Here is a 12,956-nt window from a genome sequence, read left to right as displayed (position 1 = left end):
ATAACTGGAGGGTATTATGCTGAGTGAAGTAAATCAGTCGAAGAAGGACAAACATTATATGTTCTCATTCATTTGGGGAATATAAATAATAGTGAAAGGGAATATAAGGGAAGGGAGAAGAAATGTGTAAAATTACCTTTTGTAAGAGACATTTTACAATTATAAGGGAAATCTCTATTCATAAGAGTGTCTCCCTCTACTGGGCAGAGAAGTCTAACTAAATCTCTAGAATATTTCTCAGCCATTAGAAATGACAAATACCCACCATTTGCTTCGACGTGTGGACCTGGAGGGTATTATGCTGAGTGAAATAAGTCAATCAGAGAAGGACAAAAATTATATGGTCTCATTCATTTGGGGAATATAAAAAATAGTGAAAGGGAATAAAGGGAAAAGGAGAAAAAATAAGTGGGACATATCAGAAAGGGAGACAGAACATGAAAGACTCCTAACTCTAGGAAACGAACTAGGGGTGGTGGAAGGGGAGGTGGGCAGGGGGTGGGGGTGACTGGGTGGCGAGCACTGAGGTGGGCACTTGACGGGTATTATTCTGTATGTTGACAAATTGAACACCAATAAAAAATAAATTTATTAAATAATTAAAAAACTCTTATCAATGGAGAAGATAGATCTAAATCTGCATAACAATCTTACATTTGTTTACTGTGCTTTCCTGGTAGCCTCCCATAATTGGCTCCCTTATCCCCCCTCAACATTTTCTGGAGATAGTATTTAAAGTGGTGGTTTAGGCCATTTCAGAGAGTTTCTCGTATTCCCTGGGTCTCTCCCATGTATGCACGGATTATACATGTTTTTAAATTTTTGTTTTTATTTCTCTCCTGTCAATCAGTCCTAGGCGGATTGAGGTGTCTCAGTCAAGGACCTAGAAAGGTAGAGAGAAAACTATTTTTCCTCCAAAACCACCAATCTCAAAAATATTTAATGATTCTTGTAGGACTCATTCCAATTAAATACCAAACAATGACAAGGTTCTATTTCAGCAGGAAAAATCATTGTAATCTAAATATGCAATGTCAGGGATCCCTGGGTGGCTCAGAGGTTTGGTGCCTGCCTTTGGCCCAGGGCGCGATCCTGGAGTCCCGGGATAAAGCCCCGCGTCGGGCTCCTGGCGTGGAGCCTACTTCTCCCTCTGTCTGTGTCTCTGTCTCTGTCTCTGTCTCTCTCTCTCTCTCTCTCATGAATAAATAAATAAATAAAATCTTTTTAAAAAATATGCAATGCTTCCCTTGTTTCCCAAGGAAAAAAAGTAAATGAAATAGTGTATAATATATATTTTGTATCTAAAATTCTTCCATGTATAAGAAAGGAACAAAACTGCCAAGATATTCTCTCCCAGTTTCAGTCTGTGTTAATAGTAAAAGAATATCAGACATGACCAGTTTCTAAACACATAAATCAATGTTTCCATAGCATCAGCGTCGAGAATCACTAAAATATCTACATTAGTAGAGTAGTTGAAAATTTTACGTCACCTAGATATGAAAATGTACACATTTTGTCCACATTCTTCCCAATCATCCCGTATTTCGTGTGACTAGCATGGAATAACCACCATCTGCCATGGGGAGTAAGTTGCTAACACTGAGGAAATGTCACTTCATTGTCTGCTTAACTGAACAATGAAGAAATTAAATCACAAATGGAAAATCTGGCCAGGTCCCAGGCAATTAGCCACTCTACTGCCTGGCAAGGCATGTACAAAAGAGGTTATTTTAACCCAGATACGGGGAAACAGAAAAAAGAGACAAGAGAAGACACTGCCTGCCCCTAAAGAAAATCTGGGAAGAATAAACTATTTACTAAATCTTCCCTAAAGAAAAAAAAATCTTCCCTAAAGAATGAAATAAATACTTGAACGCTGAATAATACCCTAAAGTGCTTATTACACAGGCTGTACCTGTCTGTATTTCTTTTATATGAGGAGTGCTGTCTTTAAAACCTTCTTTTTCAGTGCGAATTGAGAAAGTGTACACTGTGGCAGGATCCAGGTTAGAGAATGTTGCTGCTTCTTGAACTACCTTCTGGACCTATTAATCCAAAAGAAGTGAATTAGCAAGCGTCCATTTTAAAAATGTTTCACGATTCAACACAACCAAATAAGCATGGGGGCTATTTAGTTTCACTACTATCTAATGTAAGAATGCAGTAATATTGGATTCAGCATGAAAGATTCAAGTTTAATGCTTCCAAGAGCCGCTTGTAACATACCATGAAAGCAGCAGTACAGTTCATGCATGTGATTTCATAATGCTGAAAATTCCCATCAGCTCGATTCCAGAGAATTTCTATGGAAGAGTCTGTTACTTTGCCCTCATGGATATTTGATGGTGCTTCCAGACCTACCCCAAACACACAACACATTTAAATTCTCCTTATATGTTTTCTTTTAATCTATATCCCTTTAAAGGGGAAAAAAAAACCCACAATGCAAGAAAAGAACCATAAAGTTTATTAATCAACCCTCTCTGTATCCGAATTTAAAATTGTTGTTCACACATACATGACAGTTTATCAAATATAATAATCAGTTGCAATACTCAGAGTCATTGCAAACACCATAACAAGGAGCTAACTTGGTTTTGCAGCAAAAGCTACACAGCAACAAACTCACAGTAGCAAATGCATAATATTTAAAAGAAGAAAAAGAGATTAAAGCTTTCTGAAACTATTACCATAAGTTAAAAAGACAACAGAGAGAAACATGAAATACAGAACAAGGGAGTAAAAGAATCTTCTTTGTATCAAATATTTGCTAAAGCCAAAATCAAATTTTATCTGATGAATTCTAATGGTTATGTTTTCTATTTTAAAGATCCCATTCAGCATAAAGAAAAAGAAATTTTCAGAAAAAAATTACAGCTTTAGACCATCATCTTATATATCGATATATTTTGCTACTTATATCACAATATTGACATATTTAGATGATAAATTACTAATTATTTTTAAAGACAAGAACTGCCAAATATAATGCTGCCCTTATGATTTATAATATAGGGAAGAGACAGAATACATATATAAAAAGTATATAAAAATTGCAAGCAAAAATAAAGTGTAAACGTACTAAATTGATTTTAAATATGCTAAAATACTATTACAATAATGTGATCGGTGATATCAGTTTGGGAGTATTTTATGAAAACTTGAGCTTAAACATGAATGTTAAGACTACAATTTGGGAGGAAGAAGACATGTGGTGGTATAATAATATGTGAATATTCATAGACAGAAAGAGCAAAACATGAACCTAGATATGTTATAATCAAAATTATAACATATTTTAGAGTGCATATGATTTTTGTATGGCATTTATTACTCTGTGCCATTCATTTCTATATCTCCTGGGTCAATATAAATAAATGATAAATGTCATGTGTCTCAATGTTCAGAATGAATATTTGTAGAATTTGGGAGTGACTTAAAGAAAAGATGAATCAAAGTTGATTGAAATTCAAAATGTAAGTACTGGTATGAACAATTATAACACATACTAATTTTAAATATTCAAAGAAGTGAGTAAAATATATACTGGCTCCTTCCAGACAAAGGGCAGCATGGAGAGAGGAAACACATGCTAAGATTATGCTTTGAGACACACCATTAAGTGTCTGTAGACAAACAATATAACCTAATTCTCATAATTTGCCTAAAATTATTCACATTCCTCACTCTTCAAATAAATCATTGTAAGTCCTGATTAATATGCAAGTACATTTTTTGTTAATGGATAGATTTAAAAATTTCATGACTTCTCAGTTTTACATAAAGTTAGCTCTTTCTCTATACTTGGGCAGTGAAAGACCAGGCTTAGCAGTAAGGTATTTGATTATTTTAAAAGATCTCTGAAGATAACTGCATTGAAGTGAATGTAGCCTACTAATACAAAATTGTACACAAAATCAAAATCAAGAAAAAATTTATGTAAGTCCCAAACACTTACATGTTTTTACTGCAGGCACGTAATACATATTACTTAATTTAGTCCCACTGGTGATGGAAACAAAGAAATTATACTCCGTGCCTGGGGTTAAATTGCCAACAGTTATTTTATTGTCATGTTTCAAGAGCTTAGTTACATTTGGCCCTCCTTCGATTGCAATATGTATGCCATCAAACACTCCAATATCAGGCATTTGAACAAATAAGATTACAGAGGTGCTATGACTTTCATATGGGATGACAATCTGGACTGGCTTGGGCTCTGAAAGATAAAAAGATTCATAGTTAGTGGGTTTTTTTTTTTTATTTCAAAGACATTCTCTCTATTGTCTGGCATGTTCTAGAATATGTGAAAATAATAAATGCCTGTGCAAATTTATGTCTACTATGTCAGTATTAGACAGAAAAATAAGGTGGACATTCTGATAGACTGTATGTACACATATACTGAAAGTACCTGATTAAGTTTCATTTTTTGATTCTCCATCATAGTTTCAAAAATACAAGAATCTAAGAGGTTCTGATTTTTTTAAACTTTTGGTCTATTTATTAAGCAAATGCGTTGTAAACCTATATACTAGGAGGAGTTCTGAAATAAGGCCAGATTCCTGCGTTCAGAGTTCCCAATCTCAAGAAACAGATACACAAATCACTACCCAGAATCCCAAGTGGATGGAGCTGGTAATGTGAACACAAGCTGTTGGGAATAGAGGAAAAAAACAATTCTAGCAGAGATCATTGGAGAAGGCTTCCAGAGTCTATGATGTTTAATCTGCACCTTAAAGTACAAGTTTGCCAGAAGGAGTGTGTGGTGGGGAGAGGGGACAAGAAGGGAATTACAGACAAAGAGAAAACCATGAGGGAGGCATGGAAACCACAAAGGGCGTCATCGTCCTCGTGTATTCAGGGAATAGCAAGCTCTTTCAGCTGTTTACTAGCAGAGCAAGTTACTAATCACCAGTCTTGGGCAACCAGTTACTAATCTTCGGCAAGCTACTACGTCATTCCATGCCTCAGTTTCCTCATCCCTGAAGTGGGAAGGAGACAAGGATCTACTTTGTAAGATCCTTGTGATGACTCAATGAGAGACTGTATTTATACCCAAAGCACTTAGTTGCAGGCACATGGCAGGTGCTCAGGGTGGGTAAAGCCTGGGGTATGTGTGAGGAACAGGGACCAGGCATGCAAGGCCACCTCTGAGGCTGGGTGCTGTCTACGAGAGGCTTTGCATGCCAGGCTATGGAGGTCAGACTTGATCATGTAGGCACAGGGATTTTGAACAGACATTTCATTTCATTTTTAGGAGCACAGTCCTGGCAACAGTTGAGAGGAAGGATTCTCTTACATTTCACACTCTCGCTGACCTCTACGTGAGAGCTTTCTTGTACTGCAATCCTCCACTGTACTATTTAGAGCAGATTTGAAATTTTAGATGATTTCTATTCACATTATTTTTTTCCTCAGGTCAATTTTAATTTCAATTTAATTTGTGGGTTATTGAAATACTACCCAGCATATCCTTAGATCTGTCTTTCTTCCAAGGAGGTATCTTCTTCTAAGATAGACATTCTGAAGAAATATTTTTTTCCTCCAGAGAATAATTAGACATAGTTTGTTTTTCAGTTTTCTTTGTGACATCTGGTTTGATGTAATGAAACTTGTTCTAAGTCAATGACACTGTATTTGATAATGTGATTCCTCCAGTTTACCCAGAGCCAGTACTGTGTAAAAGGATTTAAACAAATACCTATAATTAGCATTCTAGAACATAAAATCTATGCAGTATCTCTATTAATTCATTCATTTGTAACATATAACTTTCCTTGCCTTCGAAAAAGGGTAGTTACAAGGAAATGTTCAATATATTAACCATAACAAATACCATATGGCATATAATTGGGTTTCAAAGCACTTTTACTATGTTTTTCCTTTTCCCGTTATATTAACTTTCCTTTTTCTGTCATCACTAATTTTTTTGTGGGCTTCCTCTTTAAATTCCTTACAGCTCTCTTCAGTTACAAAGCTCTTACACTAAGTATGGTTTTTCCAAGGCTAGTATGATATCCCACAAGTATCCAACCCATCTGAATGTGTGAGCAATGATCTGAGAGCTTCTAAATATGCCTGAGTAGAAATTAAATATCTGGAGATTGGAAATAAGTGACCAGTGTAGTCATGGAAACAGTTCACTTCCATGTTCCTAGGCGCTGAAGATATTTTCTAAGGAGAGACAATGCTTTAAATAGGCATTACCTAATTTAGTTTCTAAAAGTGTATAGAGTCTGTGACATTCTCTATAGTGGGTAAACGTGGGGCTTTTCATCAGTTCCACCTGTTCAGGGAATTAGGACCAATGGCATCAATATAATGACCTATCAAAGCAGATGAACACCAAGGCTATAAAGGTGTAGAATGAGACAAAGTTCTTTCTTTTCTTCAAAACTATATCCTGAACCTCTGGAAACTCAAGTAAGAGAAGGTGTCACTTAAAAAAGAGAGAGAGAGAGACAGAGAGAGAGAGAGAGAGGTATAGCCATATTCTGGAGATTTCTAGGTGTTTCTACTTTGGTGATTGTGACCTTTATCTTCACCCATTTTCCTAAAAAAGATTTTTCAAAAGAAGTGGTATCCTTGGGGGCTGTATGAGGTTTTTTCAATATAAGACAAATGGAACAGGGCCAGATTCAAAGGCTTTAGTATAGGCAAGGGAGAACAAGGTCTCAGAGATTTCCAGGCTATCTTTAAATTTATTCTTCTATACTAGGAAGGAAGAAAGGAAACTCAGATACTAGCTCTCTTTCCCTCAAGGAAAGGAGTACAGTTAATTCCTCCAACAATGAGAGACTACAAAGGCAACTGAAATGGCTTTCCTATGGTTGAAACACTAGGGATGCTCATTGTTCCTCAAAGCCACCAACCAGTCTAGTCCTACTGAGAAATAAAAATCATCACAACACCAAACACTCTCATAGTGCTTGCTTGGGATCTGAGCCCTTAAATTTCATTAATTTCATACTGTAGATAAGACTATTATCATTCCCATTTTAGAGAGAAGGAAACTGAGGGCCATTAAAGGTTGAGGGACTTCCCAGTGGATGTAAGCTGATAATCATGGAGTTGGAATTTCATACAAGGCAATCCAGTTCCAAGGTCTGTGTTCCTAAGGACTGCCTTCTCCTAAAAGTCACATGTAATGGTTCAGGTGCAGCACAATCATAACTGGAAGTCAAGTTTTGCTGGTTATTTTCAGGATGCTTTAGAGAGATGGACAAATATGCTTCAATAGGAAAAGGGAAATCAATGAACATGTAAGTTTTATTTTCTTCCATGTGTCTACAAAAGGTCATTAGAAGGTAAATGTCCCTCTGTGCTTAACTGTCTCAAAGTTCATGGAAGAGAGAAACGGGACATGATAAACAGCAGTTATCAAATGTTTGTTGAATGAATGCATACAGAGAATTAGTTTTTATCTATGCACCTTGGGATAGGGTAATATTTGTTTCATCATCTGAGACAAATAAAAATGATAAATAATTCCATAGCCTCTCATGTTTAGAACTGAAGAGAAAAGCCCATAGAATGATAAGTAATGGTGATATGCTTCAAGGAACTAAAGATAATTTACCAGAAAGAAAGAAACTATAGAAACCAGCAACACCTAATGGCAATTTCCGAACAAGTGAAGTTCTTTCACGTGAATCAGGGAGTAGGTTTGTTCTGTGATGCTTCTGGAAAACAGACATGCCTTACGATAGATGACAATTAAAGAAGCACTACAAAATGATCAGAGGCACTATGCTAGGAATTGCATATCAGGTGAAGCATTGCAAGATCTCTGTCCTAACTTCAAACCCCCAAATTCTATCACTTTCCTAGAATTTATGTATGTTAATCATGTTTCAGTTTCTATGCTGGAGAGCATTTTACAAATAAGTGTTTGAGCGAAACAGAGTCAAGAACTGTGCTTACACCTGAAGATAAAAGGCTGAGTATGATTTCAAAGAAGCTCATTTTCTAGAAAGGGACATAAAGTTTTTATATTTTAGATAACAGAGAGGTTGCAATACGCTGAGTTACCTGGACTCAAAAAAAAAAAAAAAAAAGATAGGACTTTAGAGCTGGAAGTTAATTTAAAAATATATTCAATGATCTAAATTTTCAGAGAGAAAACTTAGGCCCCAAGGCACTATGGGGACACTTTAACCTCTAGTGCTAATTGCTGGTTACAGTTCATTTCCCATCTATGAATTTTAATTTTAGTACTTCCATTATGCCAGTAAAAGTGTTTGGGTTGTTTGATGGGCATGAAATAATTCTTTTTAGGATAATCTTTTTTTTCAGGTGCTTTCTTTTTCTTAACTTTTTCCTATGATAATTATTTTCAGGCATGTTTTCTCAGAAATTTAAGTATGAAAGCACTATATACAAATTTAGTTTTAGTCTTTGGAGGACAAAGTGGGAAGATTTGATGTTACTTGTGTGAGGACATTACTGGTTCATCATTTTTTGGACCAGGTCTTTTTTTCCATCAGGCTGCCCTATTGTCAGAAAAAAGGCCCTGTGGGGTCCAATGTTCTTTCCTTCCTCAGAGTTACCTCCTTCTACCTAAATGGGCTAGAAGTCAAAACCCTAGGTGCCCCCCCTTCCTTTATTCTTCACATGCAGTCCATCACCAAAGCCCAGACTTCCTATGCCCATACTATAAAATATATCTACTATTTTCCATCGGCACCCTTCCTACCCTTGTCTGCCATAATCTTTTGCCTAAATTCCACAACCGTCTCTTACCCAGTTGCCCTACTTCCATTTCTGGCCCTTTACAAATCACTCTTTGCACAGAGAGAAATTTTTGTAACACAGATCACACCATCACTCTCCTGTAAGAAACCTTCAGTGACTTCCCATTGCCCTAAAAAACAGACTCAAAAGCACAGCATACAAGCTCTATGTGAACTAACCCCTGAATACCTCTCCAATATCATTGCGTATTCCCTTTTTCCCTCTTCATTAGATGCCATGTGATCCGGCCTTTTTGTTCTTAGATACACCAACCTATTCCCTGTTTTATAGCCTTTGTGTCTTTCTTTTTTTTTTTTTTTTTTTTTTAATTTTTTTTTTTTTATTTATTTATGATAGTCACAGAGAGAGAGAGAGAGGCAGAGACATAGGCAGAGGGAGAAGCAGGCTCCATGCACCAGGAGCCCGACGTGGGATTCGATCCCGGGTCTCCAGGATCGCGCCCTGGGCCAAAGGCAGGCGCCAAACCGCTGCGCCACCCAGGGATCCCTAGCCTTTGTGTCTTTACGCTAGGAGTTCACGTCTGAAGTACCCTTCCTCCTTCCGATTGCACTATGGCTCCTTCTCATCTATTAGGCCTCCATTCAAATGCAATGTCCATTACAGTCCATCTATACTAGAACCACCCACTCCTCTTCAGTTACTCTTTGCATCACATCACTTTGCTTTTTTCCCTCCTAATGTTTAGCATGATTTATAAATATCCATAAATATTATTTATTTACTTATTTCTTTTCCTTCTCCTTCCTTAATAGATTTTCAATGATTATCTATTGAGTGAATTAATCTTATTTGATAAAGAATATAGAGATTTGCTGTTGGTTTGGTCCTAAACCTTTTAAATACTGTCAATATTTTGTTTCAGTGTGCTACAACAGCATGCCTTTGTCAATAGGATAATAATTACAAACATTCATAAAGCTATGTGTCAGGCACTGTTCTAAGTCCCTACCTTTACTAAATCAGCTATTCTCAAGAAAATCCATGAACTAAATACTCATATTTTCTCTCCTTTTACAAATGGATAAATGGAGGCATAAAAAGAGTACATTGCCTGGGGACACTCAACTAGTTGAGCCCAGATTCAAAGCTAGATAGTGTGGCTTTAGAGTGAAGTTTCTAATCATAAACAATGCTGCATTTATTCAAGCATTAAGCATTTTCAGTAGACGAATGCAAGCCACTCCAGGTCCTGGACAACCATTAGATAACCATATCAACAATCTACTTAGAAAGGTAAAACTGGTGACCAGAGGGGTGTGTCGGAATATTCTACAATATCCCCAAATTGGCAGATATCTGTTATGAATGAAAAATATTTGATTCTCACTTAGAGTTTGTTGAATAGTTACCAGCTCACTCAAGTTCCCATTCATCACTGTTGCCATTCCAATGTCATATGTCATTCCAGGGGTTAAATTATCAAACTTGAATCTATTAGCCTCCTTTACAAAAAGCTTCATGACTTCTCTTGTATCCGATACAGGTCTGATTTGAATATAGACCTCGTGGCCATCTTGTGGGGATTCCCACTGAAGAATTATACTGTCCTCTCCTACATCTTCAGGGTTAGCATGAACTTTCTGAGGAGGATTAATACCTTAAAGAAAAAGATAAATAGATACATATATCTAAGTTTACTTTAGCATTACTCTTGCTGTGGAGTAAAAATGTCTTAATCCAATATTGGTTCATGTTTAAAGTAAATTAAGCAAATCCCTACATCATCATGACTTGAAATTGATTCAATTTTAGGGAAAAATATCTTATTATTTATGCAAGATTTGTCAACAAGATTAAGCACATTATATACATCAAGGAAAACTAGAAAGTCTTTAGCAAATTCTTCAGATTTTTGAGAGTTCCATCAGAGTAATGTTCCCATTGCCAAGATTACTCATTTTTTCATCAGATGCGCAAGGGCACCTACTATGAACCCGGCACTCACTCACCTAGGCATATAAGGGGCATCAACGAAAAATAACAAAGGTCACTGCCTTATGCATTTTATATTGTAATGGGTGGAAATACACAATAAACAATTATATATAACAAATGTGTAGATGATATAGTACTTTAGACATGATAGTGTTAAGAAAAAAAAAGAAAAAGTAGGCTAAGGTTAAGGACACCAGGAATGAGGTAGCTGTAGGGAAGAAGTTGGGGTATTAAATAGGGAATCCAGGGCAGGTGTCTTTGAAAAGATGAGATTTTGAGCAAAGTACTTGAAAGAAGCTAAGAAAGTTAGACATGCAATATCTGGAAGAAAAGCTTTCCAGGCAGGGGGAAAAAAAACAGCTAAAGCAAAAGCTTTTACATGATGGGAGTTTACTTGGTATCTTCAAACACAGAAAGAAAACCAGAGTGAAAGGAGAAAGTAGTAGGATGAGGCCAGGGGTTAACAGAGACCCAGAGGCTTCATGGGCTTTTATTTTGAACAAAACAGGTAGCAACTACAGTTACATGCAGAAGCATGATCTCTCCTAAATTTTAAAGAATCACTTGGGCTACCATGTTAATAACCAACTACAGAGAGGGCCACTGGTTAAAACAGAGGAGGCAAGCCCAGGACTCTTCGCAAGAGAGAGTGGTGGCCTGGATGGGGAAGTAGGGACAAATATTGGGATTCTAGATTTATTGCAAAGATAAAAACAACAGGATTTCCTGATAGCTTGGGTATAGACTGAAGAAAAACAGAAGAGTCAAGGATACCTTCAAGGTTTTTGACCTAAACAACTGGATGAATGGAAGGGTCATGAATTTACCTGACAGGGCTATAGGTACAGCAGATTTGGGTGGAAACATCTGTCCTTCTATTTTGGATATGTTGGATTTACAGTATCTATTAGATATCCAAATGAGACATATTACTGAGTAAACATACATAGCTCTGAAGTTCAGGAGTAAGGCCTGGGGACTAAAGATACAAACTTGGGAGTTATTAACATATAGTTGGCTTTTTTTTTTAAAGCTTTGGGTCTGGTATTTATCATAGAAATAGTTGCAACTTTGAACTACTTTTCTAATTTCTGAAGGGTATGATATTCATTTGGAAATAGGGTATTATCAGATTGTGCTTTCTATTTTTACAGAAAAAAATCAGAGAACGCTATTGATATTCTATCATAATAACGGAAGAAAATACTTTGGCTTATCTCTTTACACAATTTACTTGACTATTAAGCCTTGTGACTTTTAATATTATACAATTCTTTGGAAATAGTAACATCCTCCTCTTCATCTTAATTATTTATCCTGTGTTATATGCTTCCTCTAAACTTTTTACAGTCCGCTCGCTAACACAAAGATCAATCCTTAGTTCATGTCCAAGAGTAATAACGTAATTTTGAACTATGTAGTAGTTACACTTCACTTAACCTTTAAAGAATTCTCCATGATTTTCATCATTATTTGGTTCCCAGAAACTATAACTTGACTTTTCTTCTGTTTTGAGATTCATTTCCTATCAACACAATAGAACACCAGACTTTAAGTTTTCAGGAAAATATCACTCTGGGTCAGATCCATAATCTGTCGATCCTATATAACTTCACAAAATTCTAGCTGGTCTGACTCTAGGCATTGAAATTAATTACTTATGTAAAACTATTAGAGAATGCTAGAATAGTACAATTAAACAAACTGTCCACAGGATTCCAAGGGGAAACAATTTGTATAGCTGCAAAACTTACAAATATTTACTATAGTGGAGGATGAAATCTACTGAATGCCACTCATAAGCAGAGATTGAGGAAAAGAGATTTGGTGAGTCTCTGATAAAGGGATTTCTGTGCATGCACATGCATTTTCATGGGAGAGGGTCCATTAATTTTCCACATTCTCAAAAGGCTCCCCAAAAGTTAAATTTTACTGAATAAAATATTCTCCTTAAAATGTATGAAGGCTCTTCACATTCTGCGCTTTGCCTATATTTTCTAGACTCTCTACATGCCCCCTATATTCTTGTCTTGTCAGATTAATTGTGATTTGCTAATGTTCAAATGTCAGCCCCTTCTAAAAGCCTTGTCTGGCTTTCCCACCTATGCCTACATAGATGCCTCTTCTTTGATCCTGTCTGCCTGTGCACTTATTGTTTGTCCTACTTACAGCATCCTCTTACCTCCTGGCTAACTCCTGTTCTCCTGGTTAACTCCTGAAGCAATATATGACTCCACCAGAAGACTTCTGGGTTAATTGAT

General features: G+C 36.4%; 1 protein-coding gene across 4 annotated transcripts in view; it reads right to left on the bottom strand.

Annotated features, from left to right (window-relative positions):
* Positions 1-12,956, bottom strand: part of PTPRQ (protein tyrosine phosphatase receptor type Q) — a 246,273-nt gene that overhangs the window by 219,810 nt on the left and 13,507 nt on the right. For 3 of the 4 annotated variants that reach the window (XM_072772894.1, XM_072772895.1, XM_072772896.1), the window contains exons 10-13: positions 10,088-10,357; positions 3,962-4,222; positions 2,230-2,360; positions 1,919-2,048 (exon numbers count right to left, since the gene is read on the bottom strand). In XM_072772894.1, the coding sequence (XP_072628995.1) occupies positions 1,919-2,048; positions 2,230-2,360; positions 3,962-4,222; positions 10,088-10,357 (792 nt within the window). Of the gene's footprint in view, positions 1-1,918; positions 2,049-2,229; positions 2,361-3,961; positions 4,223-10,087; positions 10,358-12,956 lie in introns of those variants that run through there. The other variant, XM_072772897.1, reaches the window with a different exon arrangement.

Source organism: Canis lupus, chromosome 13 (assembly GCF_048164855.1).
Source record: "Canis lupus baileyi chromosome 13, mCanLup2.hap1, whole genome shotgun sequence".
Classification (NCBI taxonomy): domain Eukaryota; kingdom Metazoa; phylum Chordata; class Mammalia; order Carnivora; family Canidae; genus Canis; species Canis lupus.
Note: the sequence above shows the minus strand (reverse complement) of the source record. Positions and strands in the feature narration are given on the sequence as shown.